At 43.3% G+C, this 20,299-nt stretch overlaps 2 protein-coding genes and 1 pseudogene across 3 annotated transcripts in view; 1 reads left to right on the top strand and 2 right to left on the bottom strand.

The window, feature by feature from the left end:
* The window catches only part of schip1 (schwannomin interacting protein 1), a 221,671-nt gene extending 214,002 nt beyond the window's left edge, over window positions 1-7,669 (bottom strand). For both annotated transcript variants that reach the window (XM_056440794.1, XM_056440795.1), the window contains exons 1-2: window positions 7,647-7,669; window positions 7,295-7,388 (exon numbers count right to left, since the gene is read on the bottom strand). In XM_056440794.1, coding sequence (XP_056296769.1) covers window positions 7,295-7,388; window positions 7,647-7,669 — 117 coding nt within the window. The remainder of the gene's footprint in view (window positions 1-7,294; window positions 7,389-7,646) is intronic.
* Window positions 7,670-8,253: 584 nt separating this feature from the next.
* Window positions 8,254-9,189, top strand: LOC130210829 (P2Y purinoceptor 3-like; annotated as a pseudogene).
* Window positions 9,190-10,175: 986 nt separating this feature from the next.
* mfsd1 (major facilitator superfamily domain containing 1) lies at window positions 10,176-19,336 on the bottom strand. Its single transcript, XM_056441649.1, has 16 exons — window positions 18,878-19,336; window positions 18,682-18,734; window positions 18,455-18,567; window positions 18,312-18,354; window positions 18,121-18,188; window positions 17,859-17,967; window positions 17,643-17,745; window positions 17,050-17,148; window positions 15,838-15,949; window positions 14,812-14,868; window positions 13,603-13,759; window positions 13,206-13,303; window positions 12,992-13,104; window positions 12,823-12,870; window positions 12,579-12,645; window positions 10,176-11,642 (listed from the first exon to the last, which is right to left on the bottom strand). Exons 1-16 carry the CDS (start codon window positions 19,032-19,034, stop codon window positions 11,639-11,641), a joined length of 1,401 nt encoding a protein of 466 aa, XP_056297624.1. The 5' UTR covers window positions 19,035-19,336; the 3' UTR covers window positions 10,176-11,638.
* Between the last annotated feature and the right edge of the window lie 963 nt (window positions 19,337-20,299).

The following is a 20,299-nucleotide window of genomic DNA, read 5'->3' as shown; positions in this document are numbered from 1 at the left end:
GAGACCGCCAGAGAGCTCACCGGCAGATGGATCGGCTCCCAAAGCCACCGGCAGCTCCACTGCATCGCGAGTATTCACTGTGCCTGGATGTGAGCTGGGAGTATGCGTCCATGTTTGCGCTCCAGTACTGTGTCGCTTGTGTCTTAATGGTGGAAAGAGAAATTCAGCTCACTTAAAGTGAAGAGAGGATTGGACATTTTTACTTTCTTTTCCAAATTAGTCCCTCATTAACTCCCCATTGCTCGGGACCTCTTTCATTAACTCGACCACCAATCTCAGAGCTGAAGGCAAACTATTTCCCCAAGTGTCACGGGGGGGGGGGGGGGGGTATTTAGTTAACCCTTTACATTCCCAGAAATAATGAAAGGTTTATATCCCGTGAAAAATGATGGTTAGATGTTGATTTTAATTCCAAAAAATGTAAACTGACAATTTTACAAATATTTGTTTTAGTAACTTGTGTTGTGTGTAGTGTGTGTGTGTGTGTGTGTGTGGGGGGGGTTACTTAGTTAACCCTTTACATTCCCAGAAATAATGAAAGGTTTATATCCCGTGGAAAATGATGGTTAGATGTTGATTTTAATTCCAAAAAATGTAAACAGACAATTTTACAAATATTTGTTTTAGTAACTTGTGCTGTGTGTAGTGTGTGTGTGTGTGTGGGGGGGGGGGGGGGGGGGGACTGCTATCGTGGAACATTTACAGGAGTCAGTGGTTGCCAAAACCGATTAAAAAAGGTTATTGATTGATTGTCTACTTACTGATTGAACGTTAAGAGCATTAATGCTAAACAGGGACTATTACAGTAAACATTTTAATTTGAATTGTTTCAATTCCTTCCAGTTTTTAAAGATCGCAACACATTTTCTGCAGCTGATGTCATTGTTTACAATACATTTATTATGATATTGTGTGGGTTTACAACCAACTGTCATGTCTCCGGTCTCTGGACCGGATACAATAGATAGACTAAAGTTAAATGAGAGCAATACAAACACCGAGTGAGCAACACAACTGCAGCTGGTGACGGGAGAAAACACATTACTTGCAGCTAAAGGACAACCTGTTAAATCCATACCGAGTACATGATTGGATGAAAAGAGAATCCTATTCTGCTGGGGATGTAAAGAGCTTAATCGCATTCTTTCCAATATCAAAATAAGGGCAATCAATAGACTGAAAGGCCAGGGAAGGTGAAGACAGTCATATGCATGATATGAAAATGAGAGCAGGGGAGAGAAAACAACAACAGCACGTAGAAAGTATATGCTGCCCTCTAATTGATGAGTTATTTAAATCATCATTTTTCAGAGTCCTAGTTCTATCACAGAGATCGATTGCAGGCACAGATGTCCACACACACACACGTACAACCCCCCCCCCCCCCCCGCCCACACACACACACACACACACATATGGTTGGCTCTTTGTGCCCTTCAGACTAGGTCACTCAGTGAGATAAACTCACACACACAGGAACACAGCGCACAGACACACACACACACACCTGCAGTGCAGAGAAGAAACACGCCTGCATGCACACACATACCGACAAACATAGTCACATATACACACACACAGCCACATACACACACACACATATACCAACAAATAGTCACATATACACACACACACACACACACATATACACACACATAACGACAAACATAGTCACATATACACACACACAGTCACATACACACACACATATACCAACAAATAGTCACATATCCACACATATACACACACACATACTGACAAACAGTCACTTATAAACACACACACACACACGCCAATCTGATCTCGGAGGGTTAGATTGCAGCGTGCTGATACGCTGAAACATCTGCATCAGGCTATTGGCTGTTTGGTCGCCGCTCGACTGGCCGATCAGTCGGGGAAACGTCCAATCAGCAGAAGAGCTGTTCCAGTGGAGACGCTTGTTAATCGTAACATCGGAAATCAATGTATGTGCGTGCAAGGAGAATATGGACAGTTACTCTTCCAACTGAGCCCGAGTAAAAAAAAGAGCCCGCTGAGACTTGGAGGTGCTACCGATGTGCACATGTGATTACATCATTTGAAATGCTGTTTTCTCGTAGTGTTATGGCTACGGGGTACAAATAAATAAAAATAGTACTTGCTACTGAGAGAAATGGATGCATTTCACTCAAACCTTTCAATCATATTTGAGTAGAAAGGAGCAGACGGCAGAGAAAAAGACACTCAGGTTGACATGTAAAGAATCTAAATGATAACATCTGAGCTGCAGTGAGAAAGCAGGATTCATACTGATTATTTAACAGCATTTACAGACCTATACATTAAAACCCCGACTGCTGCAGCTACACAGCCATCATCACCAGGCTGGAGCAGGAGGTTTAAACTGACCTATGAACAGTGACCCCAAGGAGGCTTGCATCATGCACACATACAGACGAAAGGTTCATTTAATCCAGACGAGCCCATTGGACCCCGTAGAAGAACCAATACAAGCACACACACACACACACTAGGGATGCACTTTATTTCCATGGATGGTTTTGTCTCGTTAATTCAACAAAGGTTACACAACGTCCTCAGAGTTTAAGGGGACGTCTTTAAAGTGCTTGTTTGGTCCAACCGCCAGCCAATAACTGTCAAGTATTCGATGATATAGAGATAGAAAAAGGCATCAAATCTTCACATTTGAGAAGCTTTGGTATTTCTGCTTTATGATTAATGATTTCTGCAGGTTTTGGATAACTGATTAATCTCTAATGCACACAGAATATTCAAGATGAGTCTTTAATACTCCATGTGTTGAGCCGATTGTGGTGCAGTGAGTAAAGAGGTTGGAAAGAGGGTATCGGGGAGGTAAAACGAGGGGAGCGAGGGGTTATTAATAACAAGAAGGAGAAGGCCATTCGTTTATTCTAAATTGGGGAGACGAGGAAGAAGAGAAAGACATCCCCGAGAAGTGTAGAAGATGGGTGGGGTGTGACGAGTAGAGATGAAGGAGGTTTGAGAGTGAGAAAATGACTGTGTAGTCTATCAAAATGCAAAATGGAGCACTTGGGACGATTCCTCCTGCTAACCAGTGAAGAGCTGCTCTGGCTGACATATGCTGAGGGAGTGTGTGCGCACACACACACACACACACACGTGCACGCACACAGTCGTTAAGGGGGCTTCCTACAGTGATTGACTACTCTCTCATTTAGACCAAACCAGCCTTCCAAGACGTGGTAATGGGATGAGGGGATCGTAACGATGTGTGCATCCATGCGTACATCTTTACCTTCGCATTGAAAATGCGGACGGTTATGTTTTGATCGCCGTGTATTTATTTATTTATTACCTTCGCATTGAAAATGCGGAAGGTTATGTTTTGATCGCCGTGTATTTATTTATTTGTATGCGTGTTATTCGCATAACACAAAAAGTATTAAACCGAATCGCATGAAATTCGGTGGGATGATTGGTTATTATCCGGGGACCATTTGCTTAGATTTTGGGATCAATCGGGTCAAAAGTCAAGGTCATGAAAAGGTCAAAATCTTCTTTTTACCATAACACGGACAATTTGTATCCAATTGGCATGCAACTAATGCCAAAATGTTCATAATTCAACGCCCAATCTTGTGATATGCGAAGGTATGCACTCTACCGAGTGCCCGTTCTAGTTTATTTATTTATTTATTTATTTGTATGCGTGTTATTCGCGTAACAAAAAAAGTTTTAAACCGAATCGCATGACATTTGGTGGGATGATTGGTTATTATCCGGGGACCATTTGATTAGATTTTGGGATCGATCAGGTCAAAGGTCAAGGTCAAGGTCATGAAAAGGTCAACATCTTCTTGAATCGCATGAAATTTGGTGGGATGATTGGTTATTATCTGGGGACCATTTGATTAGATTTTGGGATCAATCGGGTCAAAGGTCAAGGTCATGGATAGGTCAAAATCTTCTTTTTACTATAGCACGGTCCATTTTTATCCAATTGGCATGCAACTAATGCCAACATGTTCATAAGTCAATGCCCAATCTTGTGATATGCGAAGGTATGCGCTCTACCGAGTGCCCGTTCTAGTTTATTTATTTATTTGTATGCGTGTTATTCGCGTAACAAAAAAAGTTGTAAACCGAATCGCATGAAATTTGGTGGGATGATTGGTTATTATCTGGGGACCATTTGATTAGATTTTGGGATCAATCGGGTCAAAGGTCAAGGTCATGGATAGGTCAAAATCTTCTTTTTACTATAGCACGGTCCATTTTTATCCAATTGGCATGCAACTAATGCCAACATGTTCATAATTCAATGCCCAATCTTGTGATATGCGAAGGTATGCGCTCTACCGAGTGCCCGTTCTAGTTTATTTATTTATTTGTATGCGTGTTATTCGCGTAACAAAAAAAGTTGTAAACCGAATCGCATGAAATTTGGTGGGATGATTGGTTATTATCAGGGGACCATTTGATTAGATTTTGGGATTGATCGGGTCAAAGGTCAAGGTCAAGGTCATGAAAAAGGTCAACATCTTCTTGAATCGCATGAAATTTGGTGGGATGATTGGTTATTATCCGGGGACCATTTGATTAGACTTTGGGATCGATCGGGCCAAAGGTCAAGGTCAAGGTCATGAAAAGGTCAAAATATGCGAAGGTATGCGCTCTACCGAGTGCCCATTCTAGTTGTGTATGTTTAGGAGTTATTGTGCATTTTGAAAAAGCGAGCGCACACACACACACACAGAAGATGTATGTTTCTCCATCACATGACGGTGGAGCGAGGAGGCATCTGACAGCGTGCAGCTCATCTCGCTCCAACGCCGGTTATTACGACTCAATCGCGGCGAGTTGGAGTGAGCTGGAGCAAACAGCACTCAGCACAGCGCTCCCCCCCCCCCCCCCCCCCACGGGGGGAAGAGACAATAATGCACTTCTGAAAGATGACACCCTTCTCTGGCTCCACACTCCCACTATGTACATCTCTTTCTATGTATTGCACTGTATCTGACTCCCACTTACAGTGAGGGGGAACTGGTGCTTGTCATGATGAAATGTTTAACTTTACGGTATGTTGAGTGAATTAGGAACACCAAAGGGCTTCATGCATGTTTTTCTGATTAATGATTTGAAGATTGCAGCTGCAAGTGCTGTGTCAACAATATCCCCTGTCCTCTATATTTAATGCCCAATCCCATTAAACGCGACCCCCTTTGGCACGCTGTTTAAATAAGCTCTGTGTAAAATGGTCAACAACAAGGCCTTGTGGCCGTAAAATTCAGCCGTCCCATTGATTATGGAGTAATAGCTGGATGGATGAATGTGTTTCTTCGGGGGTTCACGCCTCAGCAATGAATCTGAATCACTCACACAGACACAGCGGCAGCCTCCATATCCAATAACCTGCATTTCTATCCCTATTCATATTTCACACGCCAATTACTGGTTGGTTCTTCATCGAGCTTCTTCTCATATATGAACCTCCTCTGACATGGCGTCCGGAGTTAGTGCTGACAATTTGGACAGCAGCAGTGCTTTCAGAGCTCATACCGCTCCCCAGCCGCCGATGCGCAACCCTACATCACCGGCATTAAATATTAAGAAGCTCATACAACCAGGTGAACTTAGGTGCACCTATACGAACCCAAGCACACACAGACCACATACAGGGCTACTTCTTTTAGATTCCAGCAGAACTGATTTACATTATAAAGTCAATTTACAGCGATCGTCTCCTCAGAGCCACGGTTTAAGGGTGCTAAAACATGCATTATTCCTTTACATGAGCTCTGGTCATGCCACCTCGGCTTTCCCCTCAATATCCCCTGCTGATTGGGAAGTCATTTGTAGCAGGAGGTTATATGTTAATAAGACCTTTTCAGCTGCTGCTATGCAAATATTTTCCAGAGTCCTTAAGTCAACATAAAGAAGCAATTCCCCAAAGCAAATTGAATTCAGTCAATTGTGTCATTTGAATGTGTGAGTAAGGGGCGCAACCATTCAAAGCAGTTAAGAAGACACATGGGATCCACTGTCCGTGGTGCTGATACTTATCTGTTGTATGAATGTGGAATAGTTGCCTTAATGTTATCATATTAGAATTAGTCTATCTTTCAAATGAATGTTTGTACATTCAGTGGGCCTCTTTTCCCCCTCGGAGACTTAGCCTCGGAGCAGGATACGACTGTCAATTACATTGCTCCTAAAAAAAGATCAGAAAGTGAATTACATCAATGTAAGGCTCCTTTTACCAAAAAGAGAAGATAGCGTCCTCCTTTAGCAATATATCCTCCCAGCGAGTCATGACATAATCCAGTTGACAGAAAGAAAGACGGTCTGTTGCCCTCTCCCCAGTTACCTGGTTATTAATACACAGATTAATGTGTTTCATCTCCGCAGTTACCTCGTTATTTATGCACAAATTAATGTGTTTCATCTCCCCAGTTACCTAGTTATTAATGCACAGATGAATATGTTTTATCTCTCTAGTTACCTAGTTATTAATGCACAGATTAATGTGTTTCATCTCCCGAGTTACCTAGTTATTAATGCACAGATTAATATGTTTCATCTCTCTAGTTACCTGGTTATTAATGCACAGATTAATATGTTTTATCTCTCTAGTTACCTGGTTATTAATGCACAGATTAATGTGTTTCATCTCTCTAGTTACCTGGTTATTAATGCACAGATTAATATGTTTTATCTCTCTAGTTACCTAGTTATTAATGCACAGATTAATGTGTTTCATCTCTCTAGTTACCTGGTTATTAATGCACAGATTAATATGTTTCATCTCTCTAGTTACCTGGTTATTAATGCACAGATTAATATGTTTCATCTCTCTAGTTACCTGGTTATTAATGCACAGATTAATATGTTTCATCTCTCTAGTTACCTGGTTATTAATGCACAGATTAATATGTTTTATCTCTCTAGTTACCTGGTTATTAATGCACAGATTAATGTGTTTCATCTCTCTAGTTACCTGGTTATTAATGCACAGATTAATATGTTTTATCTCTCTAGTTACCTGGTTATTAAGGTACAGATTAATGTGTTTCATCTCCCCAGTTACCTAGTTATTAATGCACAGATTAATGTGTTTCATCTCTCTAGTTACCTGGTTATTAAGGTACAGATTAATGTGTTTCATCTCCCCAGTTACCTGGTTATTAATGCACAGATTAATATGTTTTATCTCCCGAGTTACCTGGTTATTAATGCACAGATTAATATGTTTTATCTCTCTAGTTACCTGGTTATTGATACACAGATTAATATGTTTCATCTTTCTAGTTACCTGGTTATTAATGCACAGAGCAAGGTGTTTCCTCTCCCGAGCCACAACCAGACTCCTGCTGCGCAGCCTCGCCTCCTCTCTCTGGTACATGCTTCTGGAAGAGGACACCGCTCAAATTAGGACAGACAAATTCTCCCTAAACTGAAACATGCCATAAGCCCTCAGGATATATATGAACAACATTTACTCCTCCCTGCACCGCTGCAGACAAAGTAATGTTCTGCAGGAGTGTAGCCCCCATCAGAGCATGCCGAGGCAGCCCTATACTGGAGCCTCTCCTCTGTCCTATAAACACATGTTGCCATACACTTTGGACAAGGATCAAGGATTAGGCAAAGAATGCGACACTAACCTGTGCGTGCCGTTCCTCAGCATGACGAGTTCTCTCTCTCTCTCAAACACTCTCTCTCGCTCTCTCTCTCCGCGGTCAGGCAGCTGAAGTGAACACTTTTTAGTCGGGAGCAGCCGGAGATAGAACACACTTGGAAAATTCTCGCAGCCAATGGGACGCTGAGCGTGTGCGCGTTTTTATACAGCGCCCATCGCGCGTGCGCACGAGTGTACGTGTGCGTGTGTGTAGGTGTGTGTGTGTGTGTGTGTGTGTGTTGCCGGTGTCATGTAACGTGCCTATCGGATCTAAATACAGCATTAATTAATCTGCACACCTTTTCTGCGGAAGGGAAGTGGCACACTACAGTATCTACAGCCCATCACTGCAGGCTCATGAAATGCATCACGGTGTACCAATCTATTTGCTCATGCCCTTGATATGACGCTATAATGGTTTACATCACACAGGAGGGACGCACGCGTTGAACAAACACTTACATTTGGTATTTGCGTGTGGCACACGTCACCTGTACACGTCAGTAAGATGAGCTGCAGATGGTAGAACTGGTTCATTTATCACTTTTGGTCCAAGACAAGTGGCAAGGCCTCCGAATTATCAACACTTTTGAATGGAGATCCTCAACATCTGTCCAGTGAGTAACTACTACCAAAGGATCTTACTGCCAGTGTCCTACAGCCTCGTGTTTCTGCTGGGCCTGAGTTTAAACGGCGCCCTGCTGTGGTGCGTGTGTTGTCGGACGCGCCGCTGGAGCAGCACTGTCATCTACATGACCAACCTCGCCGTGGCGGATCTCCTCTACGTGCTGGCCTTGCCTCCTCTCATCATCAGCATGAGGCGAGTTGTGGCCCTTCGGCAACATCCTCTGCAAAAGCGTCAGATTGTTCTTCTTCGTCAACCTCCACTGCAGCATGATGTTTCTCACGTGCGTCAGCGTGCACCGGTTCCTCGGTGTGTGCTTCCCCATCGCCGCTGTGCGTCTGCGGACCAAAAAGCGCGCCCTCTTCGCGTCAGGCGCCGTTTGGGTCCTGCATGGCCACGGCGGAGATTTTACCCACACTGGTCTTTGCGCACACGGGTGAGATCAACAATGTGACCGTGTGCTTTGAAATGACCAACCCGGGGAACTTTAAAGTGTACTTCCCTTACGGGCTGTTTCTAGCCATCGTTGGTTTCCTGATCCCATTTCTCGTCGTCATCACGTGCTACTGCTCCACCATGAGAGCGCTTTGTTGTCGGGCCGCGGACCGGGTTCCGAACGCAAGGACGGCCCGTATGCGCAACACGTCCATCTACATGCTGCTGGTCGTGTGTCTCATGTTCGTGGTGTGTTTTGTGCCTTATCACATTGCTCGCACCGCCTACTTGTTTGTGAGGGTCGTGGAAGCCTGTGGTCAGTTTCAACTGCTGCTTAAATCCTCTCCTCCACTTCCTGGGCTGCGATCGGAGCCGACGGGAGCTTCGGGCTTGGGTGTGGAGGAGGGCGAGAGTGCAGCCCATCGTGTGTCTGGTGGGTGTAGTCAGCACACACAGGTCTGGAGGGTAGCATCCATCAGAGGTCTCACTGATCCATACCTTTTGGGTGGTAATAACAATGTAGCAACTATTAATATTAATAATGACTTTATTACATATGTAAGAATGTGTATTTGGAAACAGTCCCAGGCTTGATCTTGACTTTTATTTGATTTATTGCAACCGTAAAAGTTAAAACTGAGGACTTGGCCAAAGGAACTGACTGATACTGTAAATACTGAGCCTGCAACGACACCCTGTGGGGGGATTGCTGCCCTCTGTCGTCTGCTGAGGGCATCGTCTCTGAGAACGACCTCAAAACAGCATCTGCACCATAAAACATCATCCAATTATATACGACACACTCTCCTGGACAACAAACATATTAATATTGTGTAGTTTCTATAAAGAAAAGGCCACAGGTGTGGAGGAAATGGAAAATAATTGAAGATGGGTCCAACTAAAACCTTCATATTGGAAACAGTACAAGAACCACCCAGAACAGGCAAGCAGCAGCTGAATGACGGGCCTTATGACACTGCCAGTGATGACAGATGGGTGGAGCAGTTGTCCGAGATCGGAGAGGAGAAAGAGAAAAAAGACTTCACTTTAAGTGGAAAAATGACTTGTTTAATTATAAAGCCCTTACGCCCTTTAAACAAATTAGTTTACAAAAGTATTGCCAGTGTCAAGATCTGAAGCCAAATAAAATAAATTGATTTCTGTTCAAATTGTGTGATCAGAAGTGGTGTGTGTGTGTATACATCCAGCCTTTAGAGGCACTGGTTGCGTAAGCCCAAAGCACACACGGGTGCTCGCCTCTCAGTTTAATGTGCTGCATTTCAATCCTGCAGCTATAATAATGTCTCCATCTTTATGATCTCTACAGCCAATACCAAGACGATTAAAAAATAACCCGAAAGATAAATCAGTTACAGCCTGTTGTAGCTGAGAAAATAACTTATGACTGTAGGTTGAGGGAAAAGATATACTGCAGGAAAAAAAAGAGCCCTCGTATGCTTTAAAGAAAAAAGTTCTTTAATCATTTCATGAATAATATTGCGATACAAGACTTTTTTAATCATGCCTACTTTTATTGTACAATAGATCTCCTGTAATTTCTCAATCCTGTCATTTCTTGTCGACAGCTCAATAACAGTGAACACTTGCCCTGCCGTCACGTCCACATAGTGTGAATAAACGACAGGTGAGGAGGCTGGTCATTTTAATGTGCAATCACACACACAAGTCTTCTTACACGTGCTGGCCTTTAAAGAGTAACTTAACACCACCTCCATTTCACCTCTGAGCCCAATGCACCACATCACAGATAGTGTTCTCAGATGTGTGTGTGTGCCCCCCCCTCAGGAGTAAACTGCTACATCACCACAACAATGGGATGTTGACCTTCGGGAGGTCATAACAAAAATATAAAGATTTTCAGCGGGTGTTAAGGTAGTCCTAACATTTTGATGCCATACTTTCCCATCTGAGGTAGTGAGTGTTCATCAGGCACAGTCTGATGAGCTCACAGGGAGATGGTTTACATAACTGGCATGGTGAGAGATCAACAAACAGTGCATATTTTGTCTCACTGTTCAGGTGAATAAAACAACAACTTGGGGGAAATGCTGACAACAAGTTAATTACCTGAGCTTGAAAAACAATCAAAAACTCTACAAAAAGAAATACAAAATATTTTCTTTTGTTCTTATAGTAATGTACCATTTCATGATGAAACGGAAAATATATCTTTACGCACCCCCCGAAACCAGCAAAGAGCAGATAAAGGAATTAGGAAATAGAAAAATTGAGTTATATTAAAAAATAAAGAGCTATGCTCTTTATGAGATTTTGCACCATAAAAAAAGTCAATGATGCAGATGATTAAATTGAGTAAGATCTCTCTAAGGAAAGCCCAGCAAGAAATTTTTGGGTTGGTAATTATGAATGCTGATATGTACATTAATTGGTGCATTAAGGCAAAAGAACTGAGCGCCTTTGGAAACTATTATAAAACATCAAAAAAATTACATTATTTACATTTAGAACAATTGAATTAACACATGAATCTTACAAAGCGAGTTTAATTAGCATGTCATCAAATCTAGGCCTATATATTCTAAATAGTCACCTTTCCACCGGAGTCTCAGCTTTTCATTTGAAACCCTTTGGAAGCCACTTCCTTTAGTAGCCGACGGGACGACTGACACGCAAACGCACAGACGGAGGGGAATAAAACACAGAGTTATTGGAGGAGATGAATCCAATATGAGCGGTCAGAGAGGAACTGTGGAGTCCAAACCGGGATGTGTCCTTTGTCAGTGTCCCGATAAGGACATAATAAGCCGTCAGCACATGGACAGTCAGATCTGATGGGCCACAGGTGACAGCAGTGGGAGGAGTCAGTAGTGCAGTCCCGCCCAGTGGCAGTGGATTGACGGCTCTTGGGTGGCCTTTGTGCATTCCCTCAATCATCATCACCTGGAAAATATCAGTTGCAGAACGGACCAGAAAATATTAGTATGTATGTACATAGTACGTGTATTTTCACACAGCATAAGCCATATATATATCTATATAATATAACATTAACTGCATATACAGAAATGAATAGAGGGACAAAGACTGAGGTAACAAGAATTCCGGCTCAATGTGACCGTTCTCAGGCTGTAATGAGAACCGAAAGTAGTCGCGTCCCCAGAGAGAACATGTGGTTTGGCTTTGTTTGTCAAGCACAGAATAAACCAACCACATGTGGTGTGATATAGACACGCGACCTGAATAAATGCACCCACTCGGTCTGCAGCGGGCGGGAGCGCTTCCTCCTTCACGCTGCAGAACAACTCTGGTTTCCAAGCAGCCCATTCAATAAGTTCCCTTTTAGTCCCCATCGCTGGTCTTTGTAATGCGTTAGCTGCAACCGAACATCCACCAGATGAGACAACAACATTTCACTTTGAATTTGAATGCTTGGAAATAAATCAACATTGAGAGATGATGATATACACACTGTCAATGATAGCAGAAGGGCCATGATCCGTTTGGCTGTGAGAACCACTCAAGATTAAACCAAAGTAATATAATATATCAAACTATCAAGGATAACGTTCTTCATATAACACTTCACACTGAAACATAATTCTGCAACTGTGCATGCAAGACATGCGACTGGACTGTGACACATCACCTGACTGACCGATCACGGGCAAATCTCGTTCAATCCTTTTAATCATTTATCTTTATCTGGCGTGACGGACGGCTTCGAAGAGAAAATCTACCTATTTCAACTGAGGACACAGTCAATTAGGGCAGGGGCTCTCAAAGGTGTTCTAAATTATGCCCGTACCACTTGGTAACATGAGTGGAGCAAGGGGGTGGAGACGCAGTGATGGAGGGTGCCGGGTCAATGCTACTCACTCTGCGTCTGTAGTGGCTTCTTTATGGAGTTTGGCTCTGGCTGCGCCTGACAGGTTTAAATCTCCTCCTAGAGAGAGGGAGATGGAGAGATGAGGGAGCGAGTGAGAGGGGTGGAGGGACTGGAGTTTTGCTGAAGAGTGAAGAGCGACACCGGAGAAAAGGAATCGGAGCAGGAGATTGAGGGAAACAAAACAACTGAAGACGGTACGGAGCGACAGAGTTCCACGTGTCAGTCTTCTCCTACCTCGGAGGTAATCCACAAAGTACAGCGTCACCACCGCCATCAGTGAAACTGCAAGAAACAAACAAAGGGTTAGGGGGGGGGGATGAGGGAAAGCACTGCCATCGTCACTTTAAAGTGCTGAACAGGAGCTGGAAAGGCTGTCGTCTCAAAACGGGCAGAAAATACTGACAGCAGATGCAGACGCAGAAGAAGACTTCCAAAACCAGGTATCCTCTGTTGTCGAGGATGGATCCTGCTGCCATGGCAACGAGCGCCAGGCCCAGGTTCTGGATCGACTGCATGCTGGTGGACGAAGGCAGAAGATCAACAGGGGTGTCAATAACGACAACAAATCAGTCAGAACCGGGACTGTGAGTCAAACATATTGCCGTTGCGGTACATACAAGCCATAGGCGGTCCCCAGCTGATGCTCCGGTACCACAAAGGCCACCATCGGCCAAAGGGCACAGGCCAGAAGGGAGTAGGAGATGCCTAGCAGGGACTGGAAAACAAGAGAAAACACACACACACTTTGCTTTAAACATTTCAGGGCGCTCAGAATTCCATGGCAAGACGGACAGTAAGACAAAATACATAAATTCCATTCTTAAAACAAAATCATGTGTTCAAGTCCACAAATATGTTTCCAACAGAGGGATTATACTTGTATATATTATATACAGCCCCAGTGAACATCCTGGCATGTTTCCACATTGCAATTCCTTCATCCCACAACTTTTTCTAAATGTACAAATGAAGCTCGTGTTGGAGTGTCCCGAAGAAGGTTGCATGGGGCATTACCATGGCGATCCACGGGTTCCAGAAGGTGAAGGCCAGCATCATGTGAGCAGCGAGCGTGGAGACCACGGCGACCATGACCCAAAGCACATTCCTCCCCGTCCGATCAACCATGAAGCCCAGAAGGGGCGACGCAGGGGCGGAGATGATGTACACAATACTGGGGAAGACAGAGAAGGGCAGGAAGATAGACACATCGAAATGTTTCAGTCGAATGAGCTGCTTAATGACAGAAAGAAAACCAAATAAAAATAGAGCTGAAAAAGTCGGTCTTTCGGTTTGTGTTATTTGGGATTTTAGTGGTCGAACATGTTCACAGGATCAGGTCAAATGCCGATGTTGCCACACGGGAAAAATAATCTGGCAAGTCATCCGTTAGAACAGGGGTCGGTAACCTATGGCTCGCGAGCCATATATGGCTCTTCCGGTGACGGCATATGGCTCCCAGACAATTTTGAGTTGAGGAAGAAAAAAAATCTCCGCCCGCCACCCTGTCATTTTTTCTATAGCGCCAGATTACAGCAGAAGTAATTTCAGGTCCCTTTTCTTAACTCTTGTGTTGCCTTCGGGTCAATTTGACCCGATTCAATGATTAATGTCGGTGTTCTTTCGGGAGTCAACAAACAAACATAAAGTACCTCACACTTAAACTTGGAAAACAATATTAATTCTAATAATTTTCTGGAGATTTTAATAGCTGGGGTCATATTGACCTCAAGGGTAAAATATGTTAGTAAATATAAAGGTAACAGGAGGGTTAAACATTGAATCGGATCAAATTGACCCGAAGGCAACACAAGGGTTAAAGACGTCTTTGTTCTTTTATTAAACTAAACGTCTGTTCAACATGTCATTCTGTCTCTTCGTGTCGCGTGAACACTTTTCGGCTCTCCGTCTCGCGCGCTGCAGAGCTCCGATGCCGGCGTGTGCGCGCGCATCGGGGCGGAGCAAAGAAAAAGTCACCTGCACCCCCCGCCCCTAGCATCATGCAGCACCAGAAGTCGCATTAAAATTATACATTAAAAATACTATATGGCTCTCAATGAAATATATTTGGAAATATTTGGCTTTTATGGCTCTCCCAGTCAAAAAGGTTCCCGACCCCTGCGTTAGAACAAAGACAAATGCAGCCCACAAAAGGAAACGGCAGATACAGCAGCAGCAGCAGACGATATTGGTCTGCGTGTCGTTGGTCTTAAAGGACTCAGTTACCTGTTGACCAGTCTGGCTTCAGCTGGGGAGAAGTTGAATTTCTCAATGAAGAACACCCTGTAATAAAACACAAGGTCACGTTACAGGAAGCTGCTCCCGCTTTATATTGATGTGACGACAGCGGCATGAATAGTCGACTCGTGCAGCAGGTAGATCTCTTCCATGCATTGGTTTCTGCCTAATTTGCATAACAAGTATTTGCTGGGTCAGCAATGGCCCTCAGTGGAAAATCCATGTCCGTTGCTAAGTGACTTGAGAGTGCCTTTCAGAGACGGAAATGCAGGTTGTGATTGCTTCAATTGGTTTCTTTCACTGCAAACCCATTTGTCAGACCTCTTTCCACGTCTGACTCCCTCGCCCTCCTTTTGTGGTCCGATGACAACGCAGCATTGTGTGGCTGAGATGTCTTTTCTCAGACGGGCATAGTAGCGATTGTAATGAAAAGCTCTCGGGGTTTCCCTCCATTCAACACACTTTAAGATTAAAACCATCTTGGGAGATGACGAATATTTTAGTTTGAACTCAAGGACAAGTTATGGTCAAGATATTTTGCATCAAGCACTTGACCCAAAATGCTGCTCCACCACTTCAGCAATGAGTTTGGGATTAGAACATGGACATTATCCCTGTTGGAGCAAAGGTAACGCCTCGTGTTGTATTCCCACGGCAAACAGGGATGTTTATGTCACGTCTGTCCAAAATGTCATCGCTTCATCATTTCACCCTCGCAGACATTTGAGTGAAAATGTCATAATCAGCATATCAATTATGGTCATAAACATATTTTGTGAGCTCAGTGACGCATACTAAATCACACAACTAAAATATAAAATTAATCAACATGGATTAGGATGGCCTGAAAATGTGATGAGAGAGAGTAGAGGCACTGACTGATGAGACAATGTTCTGGGTGTATTACTTAAGGGATGTAAAGATGTGTGAGGACCACTAGAGGGACGTTTGTGTGTGTGTGTGTGTGTGTGTGCGTGTGTGTGTGTGTGAGGGGGGCCCTGGTGCAATACTCACTGTCCCAGTCCAATGAAGGGGAATATGGCCACATAGTAGCAGACACAAATGATGAAGATGAGCCACAGGTGGAAGGGGAAGTCTTTCACGTCCGTCAACTTGATGACCTCACCTACAACGCAAGATGACCACACACATGCCGATCAGCTCGAGAGCATCATCGGCTTGAAACAACCGTAAAAGTAAAAGAGTGGATTTTCTGACAAAAGAAGCCATTAGTTCTGAGGGGAAACCATTCACAACAATGGGCTTCATGCAACGACCATCTCTTCATAGTTTATTTACATTTTCTGTAAAAAGGGAAGCCGAGAGCAGTCGAGTCCAGATGCGTCACATATTCTTGACTTGGGCTGCAACAACAAATCGATAAAATCGAAAAAGCCACAGAGATAAAATAAGCTAAGATAAGATAACCTCTCCGACGGAAATAAACCACAAATAGTCGGGCGAGTAAACTCACGCGAGTAAAGCCTTGTCAGTTCGTTTTTTTTTAAATAAAGAGTTGGAAATTAAGTTTTTTTTAAAAATCAGATTAATCGAAAAATTAATCGATTAAAATAATTGTTAATTGCAGCCCTATTCTTGATCGTACCAATATGCTGATACATACTTAGCGCACACTCAAACACCGCAATTTGGGGTTCAGTATCTTGCCAGAGGACACATCGTCATGCAGACTGGAGGAGTCTGGGATGGAACCCCAGATCTCCCCATTAGAGAGAGACACACACACATCAACCCAGGGTTTTTTTTATAGTCTGAATTGGGATTTAATAATTAATATTAGAATGACTCTAAACAAAATAAATAAAATTTGATTTAAAAACTCACATTGTCGGGCATTGAACACACTATGTGTGGACTGTGAAGACAAGATGTGCTTTTGGTTAACAGCTCTTAATTTGTAGGTTTTTATAAACCAACAAAATCAATGTACGAACAAAATCAGAACATTTCATGAAATGGAACCAAAAGAAGAGAGAATTGGTTCTCATCGCGCTTCATGCCTAAGAACAACTGCATTGAGCGGTCGCTGCTTTTATAAAGAACCCACACCTCAAATGACAACGTGCTGACGGAAATTAACCGTCTAGCCAGGAAGGCAGTGTGAGGTCAAGCCATGGTCCTCAATGATTACAGCATTCTTGTCGTTATTGACAGATGAGGGCCAAGAGGAAAAACAAGAGATAAGAAAGAGACAATCTTTCCTACCGGCTCCTCTTCCTTCTTTCTGGAGGATCTTCTCGGCTCTTTTGTCAAGGAATCCCAGCACCAAGGCACACATGAGAGAAAACAGGCAGGTTACAGAAGCTAAGGAGAGAGAGAAGGACAGATTTACATCTCGAGGAGACAAGAAGGAAAGCACGGACACTTGCGTTACACTTGGTGATTAGATTATCATCAAGGAGATCAAATTAGTATGCAGGACGACTGCTGATTGGATCTATTGTTCAGATGGATACCACATATCCCATTGCCAGTCGAGACACTTTAAGAGAAAGAGCAAAACTGCAAGGTGTGCAAAAGTGGAAGCACTTTTAGGACAAGGAAGAAGTCACTCCAGAGGAAACTCAAAGTGCCTCATCTGCAGCAGCACTTTTATTTCTCCATACCACTTCTCTCTGTGACTTCTGGCTGTGTCATCAGAGGTCATGAGTTAGAGAAAGGATGTCGTATCTCTCGTTTGGACAGCGGTGAAGCACCCGGAACCCGAGTCTTCATGTTTAACACTTTCCAATTTCAAGTCTTCCCCCTTGAGCGGTGCGCGTATCTCTGGCTAAAGCAAAAGAGAGTATGACATTCACCGATCATGAGCGACACGCCCAGCGCGGTGTGTCCAGGAGAGCCCACGAGGTCTGTGACTTTGGTGTACACCCAGCCCATGATGTTCATGTTCACCGTGCTGCCCTTGAGACGAGAGAGGAGGGTGAATGAACTGTGTAAGGTGTTGTATAGTATCATGAATACACACAAAAAAGGATAATTATGTCATTTTAAAGCATGTCTAATGTTGTATTTACCAGGCGAGCCATGCTCAGCTGAAGGCCAAACACCAGATTGAGCTCCTTTCCTTTAAACCAGTTGACCGCATAGGTGTTCTGGGCCACGGCCAAGGACTCTCCTCCAATACTGCCCAGGGAAAGAAAACAGGAGGGAGGGCCGTGTGAGACACTCGATAGTATGAGGCCTACCGGATGAGTGGCGGTAGAAAACTAGCCCCTGGTATGTAAAGTTGTTAGGAAACTAATAGCTTTTAACACAAAGGCAAAATGATTTGCTCACCCAAATATGAAGCGTCCAACTTCCATCAGCCAGAAACGATTCACTAAAGCTCCAGTAGCAAATATTACCTGTGCGGAGTAAACAGTTAAAATACAACAAAGAAAATGTTCCATGTCATACCGTTTGATTTCTATTTAGATGGACGATTAAAAAAATATCGATTTTAAAAGTATATCAAGATTTCCAGGTACCTGTCCGAAACAGACGAAAAGTGAAAAGATGATGGTCCCCAACCTATAAAGAACAAAAACTAATTAAAAGATGGCAAGCATAAAAGCTAGACAACTCTTTTACTGGACATACATGTGACTTAGTGACGTATTGTTTTTCTTACCGGATGCCAAAAACCCGGTCAAGCAGAAATCCCCCAAAGAAGCAGAGCACCACATTGGGCCAAGAGTACCAGGCATACAGCTGCATGAACTTTGACGTGTTCAGGTGCAGGTCCTAGTGAATGCAGAGAGGAACCTCATCAGATTATATTCGCTTCCATCTATTTTGGAATTTAATTTCCACTATTAAATTCTCTGGCTGAAAAAAAAAAAAAAAAGGGTCAATTACCTGAATGACTTCGGTTTGAAGAGCAGCCGGGTTGTCATAACAGAAGTAGCTTCCTGGAACAAATAAACTACATTAACAGAGGATACAAACAACGCTACTGCATTTATTTAACGACACGTGAGCCACGACGACCACAACAGCGTTCTGTACAGTGAATTTCCGTCACACAACTCCACAAGAAGATTACGCTGCTCACCGAATCCAAGGAGGCACATGAAGACCAGGACCACCAATCGGTGGAGAAAGTGGCTGGGGTTCGAGATGGACGACATCCGTCTGTCGGGTCCTGGAGCCGCGGACACGCCGTCGTTGTCATCTCCCAGCAGGCTCTGCCGTTCTTCATAATCCGCCATGTTCGTTTGTTTTGGGGATTTGCTTGGGAGAAAAGTTGTCGACGGCAGTATGCAGGATGTGGGTCGATCACATGATTGGGCAGGAATGTCACGTGGCGTTAGCCTGCTAGCTCGTAGCCCCTGACCATCCGCTGTTTATGTGAGCGCGTACCCGTCGACACACTCCAGAGTGTGATGCGCGCTCCCGTACAGTCCGGGAGGGTTTAGGGCTAGTCTGTCAAATAATGGAGTGTTTTGACGACTTTCTCGCAGACGCTTTGAGCCCTTTTATGAACCCTTTCCGGAAATCCGCATTTCTGCACACTCTGCCTGAGGGAATTACCCACAATTCATAGCAATGTGACGTCAAACACGGAGTTACCATTGGATACATGGAGATGTAAACAAAGATAACAAACATGGGTGTTCAGTCGGGCAATTTTCATTTACTCAGAAACATAACAGATAAAAAATGGAATTTAAAAACACATGAAATCAGAGGAATGAAAGCAGCGAGTATACATGACTGATTTATTCATATTTAATTGTGTCATTGAAGCTGAAGAAGCTATTGAAGAATAAATACATTATTTGAAATTAACTCTCATCTTGTGAGGAAAGAGCTTGGAAGACGTTCAAATCAGGAAGTAAAACATCTGAAATAAATACAAACGATTGTAGGCCTACTACACATATATTTTGGTATGTTACAGCAAAGTGTTTTTTTCATTCCTGTGTACACCATTTCAAGTCCTTACAGTCTCTCTTGCTTAATCATGTACCAGGTGACTTCATTTAACCCCTGAAGGGTCAAGGTTTAAGGCCTTAGAGGGACAATTGGGATTGGGCCATAGACTGTATGGTCCAAGCCCAAGCTTCTTATATACATATGAGCTCAAGCACAAACACCTTTATCAATACATAGTTGACGATAAGTAGGCCTACCATTATTTCCTAATTCTGAAATAAGCTTCCCAAACAATATCTTTTCCTAGACGTAGTTTCTTACAATCATTTAACCTTTAAATTTACTCAATGCATTATCTGTTTTACTCTTTGCCCTCAGAATGTGAAAGTATTACACGTTGTTGAGTTCTAGCTCTGTTTCTGAGTAAAATATAAATGTGTGTATCCGCGAAGATCTATAACACACATTCCTCTTTTCCAAGTCTTTGAATAAGTCAAGCCTTTTGAATGAAATTATTTTCTCATTAAAGGCCTCATCTTCCTGCCCCCTGTCTCTTTTCTTTCCCCAACTTGTGTCTGTGCATACTGGAAGGCAACAT

This window comes from Pseudoliparis swirei, chromosome 20 (assembly GCF_029220125.1).
Source record: "Pseudoliparis swirei isolate HS2019 ecotype Mariana Trench chromosome 20, NWPU_hadal_v1, whole genome shotgun sequence".
In the NCBI taxonomy this organism is placed as follows: domain Eukaryota; kingdom Metazoa; phylum Chordata; class Actinopteri; order Perciformes; family Liparidae; genus Pseudoliparis; species Pseudoliparis swirei.
The sequence above is the reverse complement of the archived record's forward strand: the minus strand, read 5'-3'. Positions and strand labels throughout refer to the sequence as shown.